The 24,750-nt window shown below is 50.7% G+C and overlaps 1 protein-coding gene across 8 annotated transcripts in view; it reads right to left on the bottom strand.

The window, feature by feature from the left end:
• The window catches only part of GRM4 (glutamate metabotropic receptor 4), a 266,208-nt gene that overhangs the window by 10,527 nt on the left and 230,931 nt on the right, over nucleotides 1–24,750 (bottom strand). For all 8 annotated transcript variants that reach the window (XM_045017079.1, XM_045017085.1, XM_045017082.1 and 5 more), the window contains one exon: nucleotides 5,096–5,342. In XM_045017079.1, coding sequence (XP_044873014.1) covers nucleotides 5,096–5,342 — 247 coding nt within the window. The remainder of the gene's footprint in view (nucleotides 1–5,095; nucleotides 5,343–24,750) is intronic.

Here is a 24,750-nt window from a genome sequence, read left to right as displayed (position 1 = left end):
GGCTGCATTCCCCAATCCTCCTGGGCCAGGCTGTGAACCTTTTCCTCCCACTGGAGAGCCATTCCTCACCCAAGCAGTCCCACTGAAGTCAATGCAGGTTTGTCCCAACCTGGCCCACTGTAAATAGCCCACACAGACAGACAGCAAAGTGATCAGCCATGCTATCGGTCAACAAAATCTCAGCCCTCTTGGAGTGCCTCTATGCTAAGTACCCTACATTATAACGTTCATAATGATCATAATGTTTATAACAGCTCCTTTGGTGGGCAGTCGTTACTGGCTTTCCCCATGTATCTGCAGTATCAGAACAGATGGATAATGCCTCTTACAAAGCAAGAACATTAGTAGGTTTCTAGCTTATTTTTGGCTGACAATGATCTTTATGGGATAAAGACACAGGAGGGGCCCACTGGAGGGCTGGGAAATGCCAGGAACAGAGTGGACCACGTGAGATCAAAAGTGGGGGACACCCTGTCTTTCTGAGCATGGTTGTTACGGTGCAAGCGTGGGGTCTTTGGGGGGCATAACCGAACCGGGCTCCCTGGATGCCCATATGCCACTTGATGGCTTTGCCTGCAAGTCTGAGGCAAGGTGACAGGCACCTGCGGCAACCTGCTCTATCTCCTGCCAGGAATGACAGGGAACCCCCAGGAATGCTCCAGGCCTGCTCCTGGCATTACAATGAGAGCATCCGTTATTTATAATAAGGGAGACACAAGCAGCTCTGTGGTCTGACAGGACACAACCAAGCCGGCTCGAGGGTTAGTGTTATGCTGCCCATGACTGGATGGATTTTGGCAGTCCTCCTTGAATTGTGTATGAGTTGGTGGTTGTCTCGGCCTCTGTTGGCCGGGATATAAAGGAGCTACAAGGGCTCATGTGGGTTCTTCTTTGCCTTAGAAATTAGAGAGCTAATTTCAGAGGCAAAGGTGGTGACTTCTAGTCTCCATACTGCACTGTGTGCGGCTCGGTGGACAATAACAGGGTGTGCGTATATGAGGCCATGGATCACTCCAAGGAAGCGACACTGGCAATAAGGACACAGTGATTGTCCTCCACACTGCGCCATCCAACATTAACCACAGAACCCGAGTACTATGACAGGTGTGCAAACAGAAGCAGGGAGAAGTTATGTGGTTTGTGCAGGGTCACAGAGGGAATCGGTGCCAAAACTGGGATTACAACTCCGGCTTTCCGAGCTCCCAGGCCTGTGCTCAGACTTCACCTCTACCGTATGAGCATGGTTATGAGCAGCGAGCCCGCAGAGGCAAGCACAACACAACAGTAAGAGAGAGGGCCTGATTCTGCCCTCCCCTGCACTCCCTTGCACCGTTCACTCCTCTGCCGAGTGTAAAATCTCTATGGAATCAGAAAGTTGCTATGCCTTGCAGTCAGGGTAGCATTTTACATACTTTGCACTCATGTAAATGGCGACCTGAGGTGCAGCACAGGGAAGAACCAGGTCCAAGAGTCTTCCCGCAGGAAGCTCTGGCTTTCAGTAGCATCAAGCGCACACACAACCCACCCCAAGCTCCCACTGAAGTTCTGCTGACAATCAGCCCCTGCACTGGGATTAGCCTCGGTTTGTTATTCTTCAGAGCGCTCTTGGGATCCCATCCCAGGGGAGAACAGAGGGAGGGTTGCTATGGAAACAAACTCATACCAATTTTTTTTTCTTTGCCTACTTCCCATGTATGTGTTGGGTTTAGGAACAAAATGCTGCAGGCACGTTGAACCTACAGGAGGCCTAGATGGGAACACAGAAACTTTATTATTACTTGTATTGCAGCCCCCCTAGGTGCCCCAGCCATGGACCAGAACCCCCACTGCACTTGGTGCTGTACAAACACAGAGCAAAAAGACAGTCCATGCCCCAAAGACGGACAATCTATGACAAGAGACAACAGGTGAATACACGCAGACGGGGCGTCTACGGAAACAACGAGACAGTACCGGTCAGCATAACGAGCAGTGCTCCCACAGTTGCCTAACTGTGTTTACAATGCTGTCCAATCATACCAACAGAGGAAGACAACTGGCCAATCATTTAAACTACTTGATATTAGAGTATCAGAGGGGTAGCCGTGTTAGTCTGGATCTGTAAAAGCAGCAAAGAATCCTGTGGCATCTTATAGACTAACAGACGTTTTGGAGCATGAGCTTTCATGGGTGAATACCCACTTCGTCGGATGCAAGAGCACCTCTATATTAGAGGTGGGTCAGAACTAAATCCCCGGATCCAAACTCCCCTGAAATTTGGGAAGTGTAAAACCCAGATCATCTTTGCGGCCTGGACCCATTCACTCCTAGTAATAAATGACTAAGAAAAATGACTAGATTATTACAGCAGCAGCCAGAAGCCCTGATTAGGATAGAAGCCTCTTGTGCTGTGCGTCTTATGATGGGGGCCATATCTCATAATCTTTAACATATTTGTCCTCACAACACCCCGGTGAGGTAAAAGACGAGCTATTTTACAGGCAGGGAAATGAGGCCCAGAAACGCTAAATGACTAACCCAAAGTCACAAAAGAAATCTGTGGCAGAGAAGGGAATTGAGCCCAGGTGTCCTACGCTACACCCCTAACCACTGGCCAACCTCTCTCTCTGCTGACTATTGTATTTTAGAGAAAGAAGAGGAAGAGAAAGAGAGAGAACAGGGATGGACAATAGAAAGGAAGGCTATTCACTGTGTGTTTGTACAGCACCTTGCACAATGGGACTCAGCTTGGTTGTGATTTTTGGGTGGTATCGTGATACACACGTTAAATAACACCAATCTGAATAATACAAACCTATGTGAAATATACAACCAATGATTTGCCTGAGGGGTTCACACAGGTAACACAAACCAAACACCATTCTTAGCTCTGATGAATTGTCGATTTCCCAAAGGGCCAGGGGCAAGTCCCAAGCTTGAGATTTAAGAGAGTTTAAGGAAACGGACCAGTTCCCAATGTGACACCTTACATTCTGATCCTGCACAGACTTAGGCATGTGCTTAACTTTAAGTCACTGACTTCAGTGGGGCTATCCACATTGTTAAAAAAGTTAAGCACGTGTGTATGTCTTTGCAGGATTAGGGCCTTAGAGATCGCTTTTTGACTCAAGTACATTGCACTCAAAATCAATCAGGAAGTGAGGAAACAACGAGGAACCAGATCCAGTCTTGGTGTTTCATCTGCTACAATGTCACCCTCCCCTCTCTGCCTTTTTAAGTCAATTTTTACCAGGGGCTCGCAATCTTTCCAGACTACTGTACCCTAGCAGGCGTCTGACTTGTCTTGAGTACCCCCAAGTTTCACCTCACTTAAAAACTACTTGCTTACAAAACCAGTCATAAAAATACAAGAATCACAGCACAATATTACTGAAAAATTGCCGACTCCCTCATTTTTACCATATAAAATAAATCAGTTGGAATGTAAATATTGTAGTTACATTTCAGTGTATAGCATAAGAGCAGTATAAACAATTCATTGTCTGTATGATATTGTAGTTTGTACTGATTTCACGAGTGCTTTTTATGTAGCCTGTTGTAAAACTAGGCAAATCTCTAGATAAGCTGATGTACCCCCTGGAAGACCTCTGCGTACCCCCTGATTTGTACCACTGATTTGTACTACCTGCCCTGCAGGGCTCTGGCACAAAGCCCACCGGGAGAAAACCGGAAATGCAGTGAATTTAGTGCTGGATTCACAGCCCTGGAGATTGGAGTCCTCTGTCCACAGCATAGCGTCCACGTCACTGTACCACCAAAGTGCCTCACCCCTGACCCGCAGGGACCGCCTCTAAAGGGGAGCTCATCCCATGGCCTGATCTGTTTCAGACTCAGAGACTTTAAGGCCATTGTGATCATCTAGTCCTTGGAGACTGGCAACAAAAGGAGCCAGCTAGTCTTAATTTATGGTTGTGGCTTTTGTGATGCGTGGGGACAACAATCCCACCTGGGAACCAGGGGCATAATCTGGATGATCTAACACGTTTTATCCACCTCAAGCATCCATGATTCTGTGGTTTGATGAGTTAAAAACACAGAATCTGCAGTTCATGGTGCGGGCATCATGCGACCATCCACCCTCCCAAACCTCAGTAGCTCACCACAGGTTACGTGTGTCTCTGAGGGGATTTTACGTGAAGGCAGGCTCCAAAAGGGCTCCCTGAGGCATTCAGAAAAGTCAGTGAAAGCTGTGAAGCCCCAGTGCGCAAACATGGGAAATACAAATGCAGCTTCGAAAACCCAGGCAGAGCCCTTCAGGACAGGTCAGCTGGACGGCTCTTCTACCAGAGCGTCAGGCAGGGGCTCTGACTGACTGCTTCTCCAGGCTCCAAGGGCAGGAGAGGGAGGAGGGGCGAGAGAAGACATCTGAAGATTAAAACCTATCCATATGCCCTCACACATTAAAACCAGCCAAGGCATTTTTCAGTTATGGGGCTACAATTAGAGAGCAGCCCAAACCAACTCCCTGCACCTGGATTCTGGGGAGGTTTAGACCCAGATCTGAAACTTGCACCCCCTCTCTAGCTACTGAGGCCGTTGCCTTGGGGGTCTGGGGATGATGGAATCCACTAAAGCATGGCTCTTTTATCTCTCGCTCCCCCCACACACCCCGAAGTCGGTGGGCGTCTTTCCACTGATTTTCAATGGGAGCTGCATTGGGCCCATAATTCCAGACCTCAGAACTCCTCAGTGTCCTTACACCTGGATTTCACAGCTGCCTGGTACAGGGCCCCCCATCTCCTCTTGTTAAAGCCAACGGCACAATGCCCCTCGACCTCCATGGAAGCAGGACTGGGCTAATATGCAGTATCGTGCAGGGTGAAGTTCACTCCTTGTGCCGAAGAGCCACACGAACCCTATGCAGCACTTTCTCTCATTCTGAGGGCTGGAGGGACGCCTAGTCGCTGTGCTGACCCCTCTGCCCAGGGCTGAATGTCACCCGCAACGTGCTTCACAAAGGAACAAGCTCATCCTTTTCACTGAGTCAAATGGAGCAGCCATAGTCAACCACCGGCAGCCCACGCACCACCAAGGAGCCTTGGCCCCATTTCCTTGACAGCGGGGAAGGTTGGCCATGCAGCTGAGGGGACGTTACCTTGCGTTTCAAGATTTTCACACAGTTCTGATTTGGCTTCTCCGTTGGGTCGGAAACCTCCCTTCTGAGTGAATTTGTTGGACATGGTGGCGGCCGTCACCACCGCCTTGAGGCTGCGTTTGCGCTTGGGGACGTTCTGCTCCGGGTGGAAGAGGATGATGTACACCTTGGGCACGTAGAGCATGCCCAGCGAGACAGAAGCACTGAGGCTCACCGAGATGGTCAGCGTCATGGTCTGGATGTACATCTGGAAGACAAAAGGTAACACACTCAGGCCTGCGAACCCCTTCCCAGACACGTTCATCCCCCCTCCCCTCTGCAACTGCCTCTACGTTGAGAAGCATCCAACTAGGGACAAAGACGACTGAGAGGAGAGGGGGGATGTGGATAAAAAGATGATGGAGCAACCAATTGGGGTTGGAAATGAGGAAGGATGGAGCAGATGGAGATCTGGGATAAGGCTAAATGGAAGGAAATTGGAGGGATGGAAGGTCAAACAAGCAAATGAACAATGAGATGGATACAAACATTAAAGATGGCTGTTTTGATGGAAAGTAGGGCTACAGAGGATGTGGGGTGTACAGATGGGAGAATAAAGGGAAAGGATGAGATGGAGAAGGGTTTCTGCTGTCTAAAGTAAGGATCTTGCATTTTGGTGCATCTGTTTTCCATAACCACCTCTTCCATGGCAGAGATTAGTCTTCAGGCTAAGGCCAGGAACAGGTCTCAAGTGCTCCAGTATAAACCTGCAGTAACTTACGTGACCTCAGCACAAACATATAAAATACAGGAAGCAGCCATGTAAGCTTCCCCCCACACCCACCCATATGATCACCCCAACGTGCCTTAATGCTCTGGCAGGACTGCAGGTGAGCTTGCACAGAAGAGGCAACCAGAGGTGAAAGGCACCCTTACCAAACTGAGCCCTCCAGCTCTTCTCCAGAGCAGGACGCAAGACATTTCAGCTTCCACTCTGCATGCCTGTGTTATGTTATTCATTGGAGCTGCTGGAAGGGGGTGGGGCGGGGGAAGAGCTGTTGGGTTTAACCTAGAGATGGGATCAATCCATCCAGTCAAAATGGGCATCTCCAGCGCTTTGCTGGAATGAGGGTGTGTTATGTTGTGCCCAGTTTATCAGAGTATTAGCAGTGCTGGGGTGGGATCAGTACTTCCGTCACTTCACCATGGGAGTCAGCAATGTGGACTCTGGGGGAGGCTGGGAGGAGGGGTTCTGCTGGCGTGCGAGTGGTTTCATTGCCCTGGGAATGTGATTGCACCAACAGGTTAGCATCCCCGGGGCTTGGTTCATCACTTCAGAGGAGTGGGGATAGGGGTGGGGCGGTCAGATTGAAATAGTTCAGCTATGAGGAGGAAACCAAGATGGGAGGGGAGATACTTGAGCATCGAATGGGAGTCAGGACTGAAATCATTATGGGATACTTTGGGTGGGAGAAGACAGAGGTACAGATAGTTAATGTGAGCATCGAAACACAGAACATCATTTGCCTGCCACTGTGGGGGGCCTCGGGCACAGGCACACCTCAGTCGCTTCTCTTCTCTGCCTGTGGCACAGAACAGTCTAGTCTCCTGAGGGCTGTCATTGGTTGGTCTAGTTTCCGTTGTTGGGTTTAAGGTGCAGGCGCTGGGGGATCTTGCTGACCTGTGATGTGCAGGAGGTCAGACTGGATGATCTGGTGGCCCCTTCTGCCCTTAAACTTCGTGACTCTATCTGGCCTCATCTCAGGGGCCAGCGTGTAGGAAAACACTGTATCATTTTGCACGCTACTCATGAAGGCATGGTCGGGTAGCTACTGCAGGGCGCTGGGCATCAGGACTCCAGGGTTCTATTCCCATTTCCGCCACTGACAGGCTGTGTGATTGCAGGCAAGCCGCTTTCCACTTGCTGTATCTCCGTTTCCCCCATCTGGAAAATGAGGCTTCTGATCCTGAAACTTCCCCACTCCTCTAAGCCACTTTGTGGTTGTCAGCTACACTCTAGTAGTGCAACGGATCGCTGGGCAGAAACCACCGACAGCTCTCCCCGTACAGCATCAGTACAGACATAGCAAGCCGACTTGTCAAGGCATCAGTGGCAAACACAAACTTTAGAAAGCCCTAGAATCACTCAAGAGAGAGATGCAGAGTCCTCCCGCCCACACACCTCTACTACACACATCCCCTCTTGGAACAAAAACTCAAACCCACATCTGCAACAGACGGGGGCTCAGATACCCCTGCAAAGGGCATGGTATGGAAACCTGACTACAGAAACACATATATGCCCCTCCAGCATCCACATGCTCCCTTCTCCCTGTGCATATAGATGCGGCCCTGTCTTCTTTCAACAGGTAATTCTCATTCTCCAGCTCGCTCCCTGAGCCGTTGGAATGTTAGTCACATATTACACACCGACGTAGCCTTTCTGCAGTCAAAACTAATTTCACGCTCACTGTCCAGGACTAACGGTGACAGATGTTTTGCAAAATGAAAGCCCATTAATCTGACTGTAGAATAATCCATTTTTCTATGGAAAGGGCTTGGCAGGCGCCTCGCGAACTGGAGATGTGTCAATCAGTTGGCATCAAGAGGGGGAGCACCCACATCTGGCCCTATCGCAACAAGGGGGCAGGGCCGGGCAACCCCATGGCACCCCGGTTACATGTCCCTCCTCCCTGCTCGGTCCCCTTTTTGGCATCATCTTCTACTTTCATCTCCCCGCCCCTGACCACAAGTTCTGGATTTCAGGCCGGCTCCAGATTTGTTCCCGGCTGTGAACTCCAGTTGCTAACAAGGATTCAGACGAGGCTCAAGGCGGCTTTAGAACTTCATCCTCTGGCTCAGCTGCGGTATGGTGTCTGCTTTATAATCATCGCTCGTGTGGATTTTAGCCCTGGCAATAGGCATGAGAGTTGACAGCACTTAGACAGTGCACTCCTGGCTGATGGCCCACGGATTAGGGCACTAGCCTGGACTCAGGAGACTCAGCTGCAGTTCTCTGCTTTGCCATAGATTACCTGGGAAACCTATGGCAACTCAGGGTGCGATTCACAAAGGTATTTAGGCACCTAACTCAATTAATGGGAGTTAGGTGTCTAAATACCTTTGTGAATCCCACCTTTAGCCTGTCTGAGACCGTTGTAGAGCTCTAGGAGTAGGGACTCCTGGGTTCTATTCCCATTTCTGCCACTGATAGGCTGGATGATTATGGGCAAGTCATTTCCCCAGTCGCTCTGTGCCTCAGTTTCTCCATCTGTAAAACCAGGTTAATAGCACTTCCCTATCTCACAGGCGTGTGGAGAGGAGATACACACTAAAAATCGTGAGGTGCACAAATACGACGGTAAAGGGGCTGTATAAGCACCTAAGAGAGAGAGATTAGCAGTGGTACTAGCTCACCTGCACTGATCTTTGACACTGTACGGCCATGGCTACACTTGCAAATTTGCAGCGCTGCAGCAGGGTGTGAAAACACACCCTCTCCAGCACTGCAAATTGCGGCGCTGCAAAGCGCCAGTGTGGTCAAAGCCCCAGCGCTGGGAGCGTGGCTCCCAGCGCTGTACGTTATTCCCCACAGGGAGGTGGAGTACGGCAGCGCTTTGAAGTGCAAGTGTAGCCATATTGAGCTGGAGGGAGCCCCATATATGGGACAGAAAGGAGTTTGGTGTCCATTCACTCCTCAGCATCTCTTCTGAGACAGCCAGGGTGCGGGGCGGGATTGCGAGTGAGCCTGGCTGCTAGGACATGCAATTTCCATACAAAAGGGTCAAGAATTCCAAAATTCCCCAGGCTGTTAGAGCCCTGTCTGGCAGGCAGCTTTGGAAAACCCACCCGGTTAGGAAAAATTCTGCTTCTCTCTCGTATTTTCCCTGCCTCTCTTCCTCTCTTTTGGCTACTAAGGACAATTTTGCATGAAAAAACATCTCCCATTTATCTGGTCCCAAAGCAGGTGGCAGACTGGATAGGCCAAGACTGACTCTCGCCCCTGGTATATAGAAAACCAATGCCCCAGCATGCCCTGGGGGCTGCCATACAGGTTGGAGGCTGCCATTTTCCAGTGTGATTTAAAACCAAGGTCCTGACCAGTCATGGTGATTACAGATCCCATGGTACTTTTCACAGCAGTACAGGCGTTAACCCTGTGTTTTGCCAGAATACCAGTTTACACTGGTGCCTACATTCTTGAGGAACAGGATGGATATGAGTCAACTCATCTCAAATAGGGACCATCAGACAGCCACCGGCCCGCTCCATTTCTGATCACTACTGTCCTAGACTAACATTGAACTGGTGACCAGATCCAGAGCGGGACTGGTGACAGGAATGGAATAATGCAGAACTTGGGGAGGAGGGGGAGTGAAAGCATCAGATAGTCATTTGGGTCAAAATTTTCACAAGTGGACAGCAATTGTGGCTGTCTCAACAGCCCAAACTGAGACACCTCGGGTGTGATTTTTGGAAATACTGAGACTCCCAGTGCCAACTGGATCCAAACATTCTCCCCTGGCTGCACTTTTCCTAAGGTTCCTGCTTTAGGCCCGCTCAGCCCACGTCCTAGATCTTGCTGGCCAGACAGTCACTGACACTCCTTGTAGAACCTCCCCTAGAATCCTGGTGTCCTGACTGCCAGACGCCTGCTCTATCAGACCCCAATCCCTGTGGACCAGAGCAGTTCAGCTGATTGCAAACGAAAGCCCTGCCATTCTAGCAATGCAGCCTGCGTGAGCCTCACACCTGCTGAGCAATGTTACCCCACTGTGGGGGTCAGCAGAAGGGACGCACGCCTGCAGCAGGCTCCAGGTACCTGACAAGGTTTGCTGAGGTCTGGACAGACGTGGAGCGGTGGAGATCATCAGCTGTCATTAATGCTCCTCTCGGCTCTCTCATCCATAATTCTCCCTTCGCGCTTGATGGATGCCTTTCAAAGGGGAGTCAGATCAGCGGAGATTCATTTTTGCTTCCAAGTTCTAAGACCCCAGGCCTCCTGGGGCCAGAGTGCGGCAAACCTGCCACTCCATATGGTTGCTGCAAACGGACAGCTGCAGCGGTGACTGGTTTTTGTTCCCCCTCATTTTCTCTCCAGACTCAGTCCCAGCACAAGCATCGTGGTGGAGGCAGAAACGCAGCAATTACCATGTTTCCTGCCTAGGCCTATATATCAACTCCCACCTGAATTTTAGACTCTTGGGTGTTCAGTGCAGATGGATGGCACTGGAGGTTAGAATCACTCAGGCAGCCTCAGTACAAGCTTCCCACAACCAATTCTTTTGGTGCACCTCCTTCTTGGTCTGCAGCACCCTGTTACCACTGAGCTCGACCAATGCCCCTCAATCCTAACCCTCCCCCCAACACGCCCTGGTTTTCCAGTCCCGGGCTCCCACACAGCTCTACTAATGCCCCTCAGTCCTGACCAGCACTATTCCCTGCTGGCCCTCATTTAACACATACAGTTCTGCCGGTGCACCTCACTGTCGACAAACAACTCCCCTACCCCCGAATCCTGAGCAGAGCCTGCCTGCCTGCCGTGTCTGTGAACAGTATGCTGGTTTTTGCAGACTCACGTCCACTGGGGATTAGACGGAGACCCAGCAGACCCATTCTGTTTGTGACCCAAAACACAGTTCATGGACCAAACTTTCTGCTCTGAGTTACACAGGTGTGGAGCCAGACGCCATCAAGTCACTCTGGATGTACATCAGTTTAAGTGAGCTAAGAACCTGGCTTCAAATCATCAAGCACCCAGAAAGGCAGGCAGGTTGGAACCCGATAGCATCCGGAAAGATGTTCCGCATATCTAACTCAGCAGTACGCATCGGATCCCAAGTCCAGTGAGGCAAATGGGAAGACTCCAATTAATTTCAACTGGCTTGGGGTCAGATCATTGCAATAAAGGACAGGCCTGTTAAGGCAGCAAAGTATGTTGGCTAAGGAAGAAAGAGCAGATCAAGAACAACACACAGGCTGGAGGGGGAAGTGAGACACTATACAAGACCTAAACCCTGCACTCAAAGTAACGAGGAGTGTGACTGATTTCCAGACACTCTGAAAGACTTTCCCAGCGACTCATGAATCCCCGTGAGCTCTGACGGTGCATATAATCCGATACTCTCTGAATGCCCCCACAGAAACACCACAAACAACAACAACAAAAGGGGTCAGTACAAATTGCTACGTGTGTCATGTACAAAAGGGGACCCATGTCGAGATGACTCGAGCATTATCTCTGCATGCCAGGCCCATGTTGGGCTGTTAGCAGCAATTAATACAACAGGCAGGGGAAGGGGAAAACAAAAAGTTATTTGGATTCGCTAGCCATGAGGGACTCCAGCGGAAACAACAGCACAATGATTTCACTGCCAGCCAGGAGCTGGGCGGTTGGACCAGGCTGGCAGCCTTAAAGGGACACTGTCAAGACAGACATCATGGGCCACACCCCCATCTGCTGTAAATGGATGTAGCTCCATTGCAGGGAAAGGGTCAGATTGATTCCCCTAGCTGGCTTCAATGGATTTAATTGCATTGTTGCCCAGGGCCCTGATCCCCGGCTGCTATCTATCAATGTACGTTAGCTGCTGGTCTGACTCTATCGGCCACTTTCTGCTCATGCTCACCCCACTGCAAATCCCGATTCATCCCCTTAAAGTCAAGGGGCCTGATTCTCCTCTCACCGGTGTAACTCCATCCACTCCAGTTTCACTTACACCAGTGAAAGCAAGAGCAGACTCAATAGATTTAGAGCAGTGTAACTGTGAGCAAAGTTTGCCCACCGGGACCAAATTTGTGCTTGGTGACACTTCTCATTGAGCTCAGGGATTCATTTGGCCCCATATTGCTAATTGCTCTTTAGCCGACCCAGGTGAAAGGATTTTAAAGCTCTAACTAAAGAATCCCTTATGTTCTGGAACACTGTTTGCATCCACTCCATTTTGGACAGCTGCACTGGTCAACTCCATTTGCATTCAGAATCCTTAGGCCAAATCCTCAACGCGTATAAATCAGTGTAGCGCCGCTGACCTTTCTCTCTGTTGACTTGGGGTGGCCAAGCTGAGGCACGCTGTTCTAGGAGAGTGCATACAGTTATGGGATTGTCAGTATTGTTTTGTCTCCCACGTTGTACCTCTCCTAACATTCAGTTTGCTTTTTTGAGCACCACTGTGCCTTGAGCAGAGGTTGTCATTGTGCTGACCACAACAACGCCCTGGTCTTTTTCCTGAGTGGTTACAGTTGCATTTAAGACTCAGCAAAGTGCGGGACTAGTTCAAGCTATTCCCTCTAGCACACATCACCTTGCATTTGTCTCCTCTGGATTTCATCGCGTAGCCTGCTGGCCATTCACCTAGCTTTATAAGAGCCCTCTGAAGCTCCCCACCGTCCTCTCTAGCCTTGATCTACATCAGTAACTTTGTCTCCCCTTCCTGTTCGCCTCCTTTTCCAGATCAATGATAAATATATTAAACACTGGACCTAGCACAGAACCTTGAGGCACCTTGCTGGTAACCTTCTGCCATACTGGAAATTGACCACTAATTGCTAGCCTTTGTTCCTTGTCTCTGAGCCTGTTTCTGATCCACGACAGTACTTTGCTTCCCACTCCGTGACAACTTAGCTTCCTTAATAGCCTCTTGGGAGGAACTTTGAGGCTTTTCAAAAGCTACATCTTCCAACTTTAAAAAGCTATATCTTCTAATTGTCGTTTTGACGACACACGCAAAGAACTCAGACCCCCTCTCTGGCATAGGGCCTTCTAGATCATGACCAGCCCCCTTGAGTCGCACGTTGAAGCAGATAGGCAGCCAGTGCAGAGATCGGGGCACCAGTGTCTTGTGCTCAGAGTGACTCAGCCCACAGAGATGAGCTGATGCGGTTGCTGCATTGAGCCAGCCGAAGCTGGCCTGGGCTCTTTTCAAGTGCAACCCGGAAGACTGCGCATTGAGTTGATCCAGCCTGGGGGGTTTAAAGGACTGGAACACTGCAGTGCGGTCAGCCAAGTCACAGCCTGCGGATGAGTCGCAGATGAAACAATCACATTACGGGCCAATCCGTGGGGATCCAAGAGCTGCACTGAATCCAGTACGACACCAAGGCTGCAAAGCCTCTGAGCGACTTACCAAGAGCAGGTGCAGCCCACCCTTCCAGAACAGGGGTTCTCAACCCAACGTCCTGAACTGGTGCCAGGGGGTCACGACCACCATGCCCCTCCCACATTGTTAAATGGGAGCATGATCCTGGCTAGGTGGGGAGGGGTGTATCCCCCTGTATGGAAAAAATGGAGAACCATTGCTCTAGGGAACATGTCTAGTGGTAAAAGCGGGAAACCTGGGTTCTGTTCCGAACTCTGCAGCCCGGCTCTGCGCCTCAGTTTCCCCACCTGTACAATGGGGATGAGATCCTGACCTACCTCCCAAGGGGAGCATGAAACTGGGTTAATTACAGGGAGGGCCACAGAGGGAGCCTATGGGAGAGCTGGGAATGGCACCCCACCTATATCTACCACCCATATATTTGTGTGGTGACCGTGTGGTTCAGAGCCACCTTACCTAGGGGCCTGAGATCTTTTGATGTGCCTGCCTACATCATGTATCCAAGAAGTGCTGGCTGCACCCAAGGAGGCAAGGGAGCAAAGGATCCCATCTCTGATCCCATCCCAGACCATGATGTAGTTTAGAGCAGCCTCAGGGATACTCTAAATTAGATCAGGCCCTCCCAAGGGTCATTAATGCAGCCGGGGATCATTGCATCACAAAGGCACCCCAGCCATGCCCCTTCCTTCTGGTCACTTCCCCTGGGCCAGAGCCCAGGAAGGGGGTAGCCAGGCCAGTTAAGCAGAAACGGCACCAAGAGTCCACACAGCAACCCAGCCACTGGGAACATTCAAACAGCCATGTTCTCTATTTTCGCCTGGCTCAGCCCTGTTCTCCTTCCCCTTCCTCCCCTGTGCTCTCTTCACTCAGCCCAAGCCTCTTGTCTGGCTGCCGCCCCATCCCATTCTGCCCTGCTCCCTTGCCAGCCCCGGGGCCTTTCTCCAGGTTGCACTCCCCTCCGCAACCCTATCTGCCGTACCATCTCCCACCTTCCACGAACCATCCTTTTCCAGGGGGCCCGAAGCTATGAGCCTCTTAAACCTTTACACACAAAGAACATTAGAAACAAACAGCAACAAAATGATGTTGCCTCCAAGCCATGAGCACCAGCCTCCTCAGGGCTTGCGCTAAAGCCCACTGACTTCAATAGAAGTCTTCCCATTGGCTTCAACAGAGTCTAGATCCAAACCTAAGTGGCTGCATAATCCCCCTGCACTCTTCTTGGTCACGGAGTCATAGATTTTAAGGCTAGAAGGCAGCATTGTGTCTGACCACCTGCAGAACACAAGTCACATCACTTCCCTGAATTAATTCCTGCTTCAGACCCAATAGCAGTGGTTAAATGAAAATAGTCTTTTAGGAAAAACATCCAATTTGGATTTTAAAACTTCCAGCGATGGAGAATTCTCCACAAACCAATGGCACAAGTTGTGCCAATGGCTAATTACCCTCCCTGCTAAAAAAATTCCACCTTATCTCTAGTCTGAGCTTCAGCTTCCAGCCATTGGCTCAGCTCCCATAGTTCCCATCACCTGGCCAACTGCACAGCACCCATCTCTGGTGCTGCTAATCCGCTGCCTGTCACCAGCACTCAATTCACTTTAAAAACTGAAGAGTAGTCAGATGGCCTCAGATCTAGTGTAAATGGGTGCAACACGTGGGAGGTCAAATGGGGACACAGGCATGGTAGAAGGTTGAGCCAGGGGAGCTAATAAGTGGAACAAGCAGTTAAATCTCCACTAGATGCTTTTACATTGATACCCATCCATCAAATCCTTTGTATCATTACCCCTCTGTACCCATCCCCTAGACATTCTATCTTGGGGCTCTGGTGATATGAACAAGCCATGTGAGAGTCCCTTTCATGATTTCATTACTCCTTGACAGAACAAGGAGTCATGGTCTCAAGTTGCAGTGGGGGAGGTCTAGGTTGGATATTATGAAAAACTCTTTACTAGGAGGGTGGTGAAGCACTGGAATGGGTTACCTAGGGAGGTGGTGGAATCTCCATCCTTAGAGGTTTTTAAGGCCCAGCTTGACAAAGCCCTGGCTAGGATGATTTAGTTGGGTTTGGTCCTGCTTTGAGCAGCGGGTGGGACTAGATGACCTCCTGAGGCCCCTTCCTACCCTAATCTTCTATGATTCTATGATTCATTTCACCAAGAGCCCTTGCGAAACAAACAAGTGGCCACATTTTATCCTCTTCTCTCCATCTGCGAAAGCAAATGTGATAAACAGAGAAATTTGCAATGACTCCGCTCTTCAGCTTCTGCCTTATCGGAACAGGAAATTGTCTCATTCTTTAGATCCTCTGTTATTGCTATTTCTGTAATCCGCCGGGATCTGCAGGGATAAGAGGCTCCTTTGAGAAAGGGCTCGGGGACTTGTTATAACAATATGCCGCCTCCATCCAAAATTGTAGACACAGGGTGGGGGGGGGAGGTAAAATAAAATTGAGATCTCATCTGACTCCTTCAGTAGAAAACAATGAGCCAGCCTTGCTCGCGTAACTCCGATGGGACTTGAGCACAGATGCTTTGAGGGAGCGTCTAGGGTTTAATCTCAGCCACTGGCAGCAAAACACCCCCATCCACCATGAAGCCATTTTAAGGGGGCATCCTTAGATGTGGGGGGGCGCTATATTATTTGTGTTGTGGTAGCACCTAGAGGCCTCATCTAAGATCAGGGCTCTGCTGTGCAAGGCACTGTTTGTATACACTCCTAAGAGACGGTCCCTCCTACCCCAATGAGTTTACAATCAGAACAGATGAAGGATTATCATCCCCAGAGGCACATGAATGCTAAGTGATGTGCCCAAAGGTCACATAGGGAATCCATGGCAGAGCTAAGAACTGAACCCCTGTTTCCCAGGCTGGCACTGTAACCTCAAAGCATCCTTTCTCTCAGCTTCCTCCTCTGACAGTAGTAGACTCCAGTTCCACCATCTATACCTGCAACGGAGGGCCCAAGGTTGAAACAGCACTCTCAATAAGCCTCGGTTTAGCGTGCAGAATGGCAGAGGCCTAGATCCACAGACAGATGGGCAGAGGGCTCAGGTGTGATACCGCCTGTGCGGAGCAACTGCTGCTATGTACGAGCACTGGGTGCAGCTGGGGAACCCAAAGGATCACACGGCCAGGCAGGGCAGAGCAGAGAGCTGTGAGGAGCAGGCTCCAGGTTCACGTGCTGTTAGACAGATGTAAAGATAAGAAGGAAAGAACATCTTTGTTTAAACACAAGCTCCCATGGACAAGAGCTCGCCGGCTGTCACTCCGAACTTGAACAGAACTCCATGACTCCGGGGGACAGCCAAAAAAGCTTCATTAACATTTTTTTGCCCAGTTGGGCCCAGGAGCATGCAGAAGACTGGTCTACATGCGTCTTCTGCCCCCAGATGCAGAGCAGAGAGATGCAGAGCCCGGTGTCCCACCTGGGTGTAATGATGGGGAAAGCAGAGATCCGGGGGTGGAGGCGAGAGGAGACTCAGGCCCCTCGGATGTTTGGAAATGCTCAGGGAAGCGCTGGTGCAGCATCTGAAATTCAAAGTGCTTTATCTGAGGAAGCAAAGGGAATGTCGGCCCCTGCCGGGGTTTAGAGATGAAATTAAAGCAGCGGGAGAGGGACTGTCAAAAGAGATGCCAATTTGGACCATCTTCCGACTGGGATTGTCGTACGGAAACCGAGGGAGTTAGGCGCTCTGTCTTCCTTCATCTCCTGTGGAAATATCAAGTTAGCCCCCCTGCCCGCCCTTATGGCAGCCTGGCGTACAGCCGCTGTAGAACCTCCATACCAAGCAGGTGTGTCCCAGAGCCGACCGTCCCCAGCAGGGGAGCGCACGCATGAAGGAAACGGTTCTCTTACAGGCCAGGGGCTGCAGAGGGAGTGAGCACACTTTGACGAGAGGGGCGGCTGTGTTGTCTCCAAAGGGAGCTGGGAACAGCATGGTGCTAGCCTCTAATCAGCTTGTTAGCAGCCTGAGCGCTGAGGAGCCCGGCACGGTACAAGCCCCTAAGGGGAGGGGAGCCTTATTGTCGAATTGCTACTTGACAGCCAGCTTTTGGCAGCCCTAAATTATCCCATGACAAGTGGCAGTGAGGAGGTGAGCAACCTTGCGCATAATCTACAATCATTATCATTTCCATCTTTATTACCCACAATGTGCCTAGCACATTACGGCAGCTTTAAGGGCGCTTTTGTTTTGCAATAATTCCTTAAGAAACCTGCTTTCTTGTTAGTATCTCCCCTGCCAGCTCATCAAAATGGAAATGCTGCTCAAGGCTCCATTTATTTTCTTTAATTCGCGTTCCTACTTTTAACCGGAGCAGCTGGGCTTGGTAGCAAATCTCACCTCTGGTAGCTGGTGCTGGAAGGTTTAAATAGCATGGCAGGGTTTGGGTTCATCTGCATGCTCTGGTGCCCTGGTAGGTGCCATCTCCTCTGGAGGGATGTTTAAGCACATGCACCAGAGAAAAGGATCTCCGTTTAAGAGCTCATGGCAGGTTTCAAAAGGACTGCAGGGACAAGCCCGGTGCCCAGAGCTGGCATTCCTCCGCGATGTAACAGGTTCTAACGTCCAAGCCTTCAAGGAGCCATTACTGAGTACAAGGTGCCACTGTGTCTCCCTGCACAAATGCTACTCCACCACGACAGCTGGCACGAAGACAGCCAGGAAGGCACGTTCTGGCACTTCCCTGAGTGCAGGCTCTGGATCAAGGGAGATTCCTCCGCCGATCCACTCTGTTGCAACCATCACCACCAGCAACTCCCAGAAAGTCCTCAGAAACCTCTGCAATGGGGGGTGAACGTAGCACATCGTGGCATGTGCAACATCTTCAGAAGAGCACACGGAGCTGGGAGAGCAGAGACCAGAGAGGGGAGTGGAGCAGGTGGACCCTGCAGTAAGAATCAGTGAGGGTGACAGCAATATGATGGGAGGAGCAGGGTTGAATCTATTACCTATCACACCCCTGCCTACCATCTCTAGCCCTGGGAAGTGCCCTGAGATACTATCGGGTACAAGAGGAACCGAGAAAAGACCAGGCCCGATTAAGCTTCCCACTCCTGCAAGAGGGAATCCAAGATGGCAGCCAGGAGAGAAGAAAGCGAGATAGGGAAGGGCTCATCCATCATAGATTTCAGAGGGACGACAGCGTAAAGGTTCATTGTCACAGACCGCAAGCTGGGGAAGGGAGCGTTAGTGGTGGTAACTTTGAAACTGGACTTCTTTTCTGGCTGGGAGAGGGAATTTGGTCAGCTCTATGGACAGTGATGTTCTTTATCAAATTCAGGATGCTCATTCTCACTTCATTACAAAGGAGGTTTCTTTAGAGCTGACTTTACGATGAGAAAGTTGATACCATCAATAGAGAAATACAGAGATGCCATAGACAGATAGATACTATGCAGAAACCATCCACAGAAGCTGTGGACAGACATCCAGATAGACAGACGCCATTATAGACAGAAACCTTAGATACACAGATACTCTATTACATGTACACACACCATCAATAGGTAGATAGATACCTAGACAGATAGCTCGCTAGACATATAGATAGATACTATCGATAGATGCTGTAGACAGACACTGAGACACCTAGACTAGCCAGACAGATGCAACTGACAGACACCATACAGATACCGCCGATAGATGCTGCAGACAGACAGACAGGCACCTAGATAGCTAGACAGACAGATAATTACAATCTCAATTTTTCATTTTCAATAGCATTTCTCACCCACACTGCTGACACAGTGACACTGCTAGAGGATAATAGGCACCCAGAGTCATAGACACAGCTATTGAAAATGTGACACTCCACCACAGAGAAGAATTCTAGGTTTCTAGTATCACACAGGGTGTAGCGAATGCTGATCAGTGCCTCCTTTTTGATATCCCTCCCACCGCACATAGTACTGCTCAATGACGTTAATAACCATTGGTTATTGCAGTACATCATAGTACTGGAGTTAAAGATGAGCAACCAGGCCTAGATCGTCTCTCCAAGATGAACAGAGCAGAATATCGGAAGCAACACACACTTTCGTAATTAACAATACTCCTCGTTAATCACAGTCCTTTGAGAATATGATTCACAAGACTGGTCTGTCTGTCTTACTTCTATCTACACTGCTGTTACACTTTCCCCACTCCATTTTTCCCCGATGACTCCTTCCCAGGCTGCGGCATTGCATCCGACTCTTGTGTTAAAATCGCCAAGCAGGATCAGTTTGTCTGTGCGGTGCACTGATGATAGCAGAGCATCTAGTTCTTCGTAGAATTTATCCTTCACATCCTCTGGGTTGTTCATTGTGGGATCGTATACGCTGATCAAAGTTGCTTGTTTTCCTTTTTGAAGCGGAAGCTGCATTATCATGAGTCGGTCATTCACATCCTTGGGGGGACTGGCAAGTTTCCGAACAAGATGATTCTTGATGGCAAAGCCAACTCCAGATTCGCGACGCTCATCACTGCTGCAGCCACTCCAGAAGAATGTATAGCCTCCGCCTGACTCGGACAGCTGTCCTTCATTAGCAAGGGGAGTTTTGCTAAGGGCTGCAATGTCAATGTTGTAGCGTGCGAGCTCTCTGGCGACAAGTGCTGTTCTTCTCTCCAGTCTGTCTGCCGTGATGTTGTCCAGTAGCGTGCGCACATTCCATGTGCCAATGGTGATCGGTGTCACTCTAAGTTTTGTTTTTGTTCGACCGCTTTTGTGGGATCCCCGCCAGCTGCGGTATGCTGGCCAGGGTAAGGTGAAGCAGGCAATGTTTAGGGCACCTTTTCTAGCGCCCTCCTCATTCTACGGAGGTGAGCAGTGCAATCCTGAATAGGGCTGCTCAGTCGCTCAAGAAGACGCCGAGCTCCACTGCTGCTTCGGTCAGTGAGGAACGACCATTATACCTGAGCCGCCTGTGTGCAGGTCCGCGGCTACAGCTCCCAGTGTATCCACACGTGCTGCTTCGTCGCTCGCCCATCGCCACAGGACTTGATATGATGCGATATGATATGATGTCGAGACTTGCACGTGAATTGGATTAAAGTGAGGGAAAGTTGCACGACGTCAACCTCACTCTCTCTTCCCAGTTCCTATCTGTATCCAGTGGCAGGACAAGAGTCGAGACGGCTGGAGATAGGTCAGGGCGCAGTGGATGACCAGAACGCCTACGTGTCTTGTCATGCTTTTGAGCGTTCCACAACGCTTGCTGTCACCGCCTTCCTGACCGTTGAACCGGGTTTCCTCAGTCAGCCGGATCCAGCCTTCGCATGCAATGGGTAGACTGGCCTTAACTCACCAAGGGTCTCAGACTCATTGGCTACCCTCACCTGATTTAGCCCACCAGTCGAGACAGTTTCCAGGGTGTGGCCACTGTCACATGCTGACAGCTACTTGGAGTCACAGGTGAGAGCTGGGTGTCAAGTGGGGACCAAAGTGGATGAACTACTCCTAGGAGTACGACTGATCCCCCATCAGAGGTACTACCCCTCCCTGACAACCCCATACACCACTAACTTACTGAGCTGTTTCAGTCCTTCTGGAAGCAGGGATCCATTCCACAGGAATTTAGAGATGTGTCCATCATGCACCTCTATAAGAGGAAGGGCAATCGCCCGGTATGTGACAATCACCGTGGAATCTCGCTGCTCTCTACAGCGTGGAAAGTTCTTGCACGGGTTCTGTTGAACTGACTGATCACTCACCTGGAGCAGGGCTTACTGCCAGAATCACAGTGCGGCTTCCACAAGGGACATGGGACTATTGACATGATCTTCGCTGCGCGTCAGCTACAGGAGAAATGTCAAGAACAGAATCGTGAACTCTACACAACTTTTGTGGACCTCACGAAAGCGTTCGACTCTATCAGTCGTCAGGGCCTGTGGAGGATCATGTCAAAATTCAGCTGTCCAGATAGATTCATACGAATGGTACGTCAATTTCATCACGGTATGATGGCTCGTGTCCTGGATAACGGTGAAACATCTGAGGCCTTCCCAGTCACCAACGGCATCAAGCAAGGGTGTGTTTTAGCACCTGCTTTGTTCAGCATGATATTCTCTGCCACTCTGACTGATGCCTTTCAACACTGCACTGAAGGAGTAGGCCTGCAGTACAGAACTGACGGGAAACTATTCAATCTGAGGCGACTGCGTGCCATCACCAAGGTGAAGGAAACTGTACTTCGAGACTTTCTCTTTGCCGATGATTGTGCTCTGAATGCTAGTACAGAGCCAGAAATGCAAGCCAGTATGGACAAGTTTTCATCTGCATGCAACAACTTCGGTCTCACCATTAACATCAAGAAATAATAATTGGAGATATACCAATCTCCTAGAACTGGAAGGGACCTTGAAAGGTCATTGAGTCCAGCCCCCTACCTTCACTAGCAGGGCCAATTTTTGCCCCAGATCCTTAAGTGGCCTGTAATGGGTTGGACTCACCCCTGCAGCGCCTCCTGCTGGTGACCCGGGGAATTAGCTTGGTTTCCAGCATGGAGCGCCCTCTGCAGGCCAGTGATCCGCCTGTTCTCTGGCCCCGAGTCCCTCCCTGGACCCTGGTGCCCTTTTACATGGGGTGCTGCCCCCCTGGCAATAACCCCTTTCTCTCAGGGTGTCCCCTCTCAGGGAACCCCCACCCTCTATCCCCACCTTGCCTCAGTGTATGGCCACTGCCAGTCATTGTCTAGCCCCACGTCCTGGGGCAGACTGCAGTATCAGCCTATTCATCACTGGCAAGGAGGGTTTGGACCTGCTGCTTTGGCCTACCCCTGGGCTGCCTCTGCAACCCCCAGTACCTGTTAGCCCTCTGCTAGGCGGCAGCCTGGGGCTTTCCAGGCTGGAGCTCCCCAGCTCCTCTGCCTTTTCCCAGCCCTGCTCCACTCAGGTACCCGGTCTAGCTCCCTGCAGCCAGGCCCATCTCTCTCTGAATGCAGAGAGAGACTGTCTTGACTTCTGGCTTCCCTGGACTTCTTATAAGGCCCTGTGGCTCAGTTTGGGGCATGGCCCCAGCTGCAGTCCCTTCCCCAATCAGCCCAGCCTAAAGCCCTTTCCCAGGGCTGTTTTAAAGCCCCAAAAGGGCAGGAGCGGGTAACCACCCTGCTACATGGCCCCCTCAAGGATTGAACTCACAACCCTGGGTTTAGCAAGCCAATGCTCAAACCACTGAGCTATCCCTCCCACCCCAACTGAGGTCATGCACTAGCCAGCTCCCCACACTCCATACTCAGAACCATCCATCACTGTAAATGGACAGAGACTTCAGGCAGTGGACCACTTCACATACCTGGGCAGTACCCTTTCCCGAGTAGTGTCAATCGATGATGAAGTAAACTGCAGAATTGCTAAAGCCAGCTCTGCATTTGGCCGATTGCGCTCCAACGTCTGGGAACATCGAGGGATCAGCCTACTAACAAAGCTGAAGGTCTACCGAGCAGTGGTGCTTCCAACTCTGCTGTACGCCTGCGAGACATGGACTGTCTATCGGAGTCATGCACGAAGGCTCAATCACTTCCACATTTCCTGTCTGCGAAAGCTTCTAAAAATCAGATGGCAGAACAAAGTGCCCGATACCGAAGTCCTTACCAGAGCCAGTCTGCCGTCAGTTTACACACTGCTGATGAGAGCCCAGACCAGATGGGCTGGACATGTCGTGAGAATGTCAGACGAGCGCATTCCTAAACAGCTCTTCTACAGAGAACTCACCCAGGGAAAGCGCTCCCATGGAGGACAAAAGAAGCAGTTCAAGGACACGCTGAAGACCTCTCTGAAGTCCCTCGAGATCAACACCGCCACATGGGAAACCCTTGCACTGAACCGTCCAGCATGGCGCTGCCTTATTCACACAGGCAGTAATACCTTTGAGGCAAGGCGTACTGCTGAGGCTGAAAGAAAGCGTGAGCTGCGCAAGTCCAGAGCTGCCCGCACATCATCGACAGTGCCATCACATGTCTGCCCGATGTGTGACAGGATGTTCCACACCCGAATCGGACTGATCAGTCATCTTCGGACGCACAGAGCCCGGTCATCGAACGAATGAGTTGTTGAGGTCTTCATCGACAACGATGGACGAACATCATCATCATCTACACTGACTGCACAGTTGCTTTTAACATCATGTTAGTCAGCAGGGCTCCTTGGAGTCATGGTCTGACACCACCTAATTTGCTACTGTAGACAAGGCCCAGGAGTGATGGTGAGTGGAGCAAGAGGGTTACATTTTCCACTCGCCCTGTTCCCTGCTACAAGATGCGCTCTCTCCCACACGACAGCCAAGAGGAGGAATTTGTCAAAGGAGCTTGTGTTGCCAAAACATGCAGGTGTTAATTAAAATCACAGCAACCCAGTAATCGAGTGAGAAGCAGCAGAGTCAAGGGGCTGTTTTTCTTTTCCTCTTTGTCTCTCTCCCCAGATCTCTTGGGCTGATAATGCCGAGAGTGTCACTGTTACACAACTTCTCCGTTTTTCAGTGAGTTTACTGCTGGGCAGAGGCGCCCGACTGGCAACCCTGGAGCCCTCTGTTTATACACAGAGCGTGGGCGGTGGCATGGCAAGATTCCCGGGCATACCTGGTGCCTTGAAACTATCCAGTGAGTCAGATGGGGGTGCTTATTGCACAGAAGTTGGGGCGGGGAAGGGGAGAAGAGAGGATGAATGGAAGCAGAAGAGGACCAGGCAGAGAAGAGGTAGATCCAGGTTCTGCTCCCACTGTCTCCTGGCATGACCTCGGCCAAGTCGCTTAGGATCTGGCTCCACTTCCAGCTGGAGACGACAATCCCAGCTTGAGGAGACGCACTACTCTGATCGAACTAGCCTGCTAAAAATAGAGGGGTAGCCATGGTGGGCTGAGCAGCAGGAGGGGCTAGCCACCCCAAGCGGGATCCCATCCAACAGGCTGGCATGTATTTGGGGTAGCTCACCCCTTCTGCTCCCAGGGCTACCCTTCTGTTTCTAGCAAAGCAGCCCACTCAGAGCCAATGCGGGCGTGTCTCCTCAAGCCGGAAGAGACACCTCCGCTCCCGGTGCAGATGCAGCCTAAATCTCTCGCTGCCTCAGTTCCCCATCTGTACAACCAGGAGAACGGTCCTTCTTTGGTCTGTCTTGTCCATTTAGATTTTCAGCTTTCACGGAGAGACAGTCCCTGCCCCGGGGGTATGTACAGGACCCGGCACAATGGGGCTAGGCACCAGCAGAACACAAACAAGTCATCCCAGTTAGAGAGCAGAGAAGAGGAGCTAAGGGTCTCATTCTCATCTCCCATTTGAAGAGAGTGAGGGGAGATCAGGCTCCGTGGGCCCATCCATTCCTTGACCTGTCTGTTGAGGCTGCCAGTCACAAGGGTGGCTACTGAAAGTGGACACTTGGCCTTTAGACGCTGGGCTGAGACCTGACTCCTGGGTAGCTATTTGCACTTGTGCTGGAGGGTTACAAGATCCTTTGGGCATGGGAGGCAGCATGTTTCCAATGCCCCAAACTTAGTGTTAGGAGGACATAGCTCATCTCCAGGCTGAGCTTAATACCAGCCAAACAGGACAGTATTTACCTACCACAGGGTGGGAATCTCCCCAGGATTCCCAGCAGAACCA

The sequence above is a fragment of the Mauremys mutica genome, chromosome 4 (genome assembly GCF_020497125.1).
Source record: "Mauremys mutica isolate MM-2020 ecotype Southern chromosome 4, ASM2049712v1, whole genome shotgun sequence".
In the NCBI taxonomy this organism is placed as follows: Eukaryota; Metazoa; Chordata; order Testudines; family Geoemydidae; genus Mauremys; species Mauremys mutica.
This window is presented reverse-complemented; position numbering and strand designations above follow the sequence as displayed.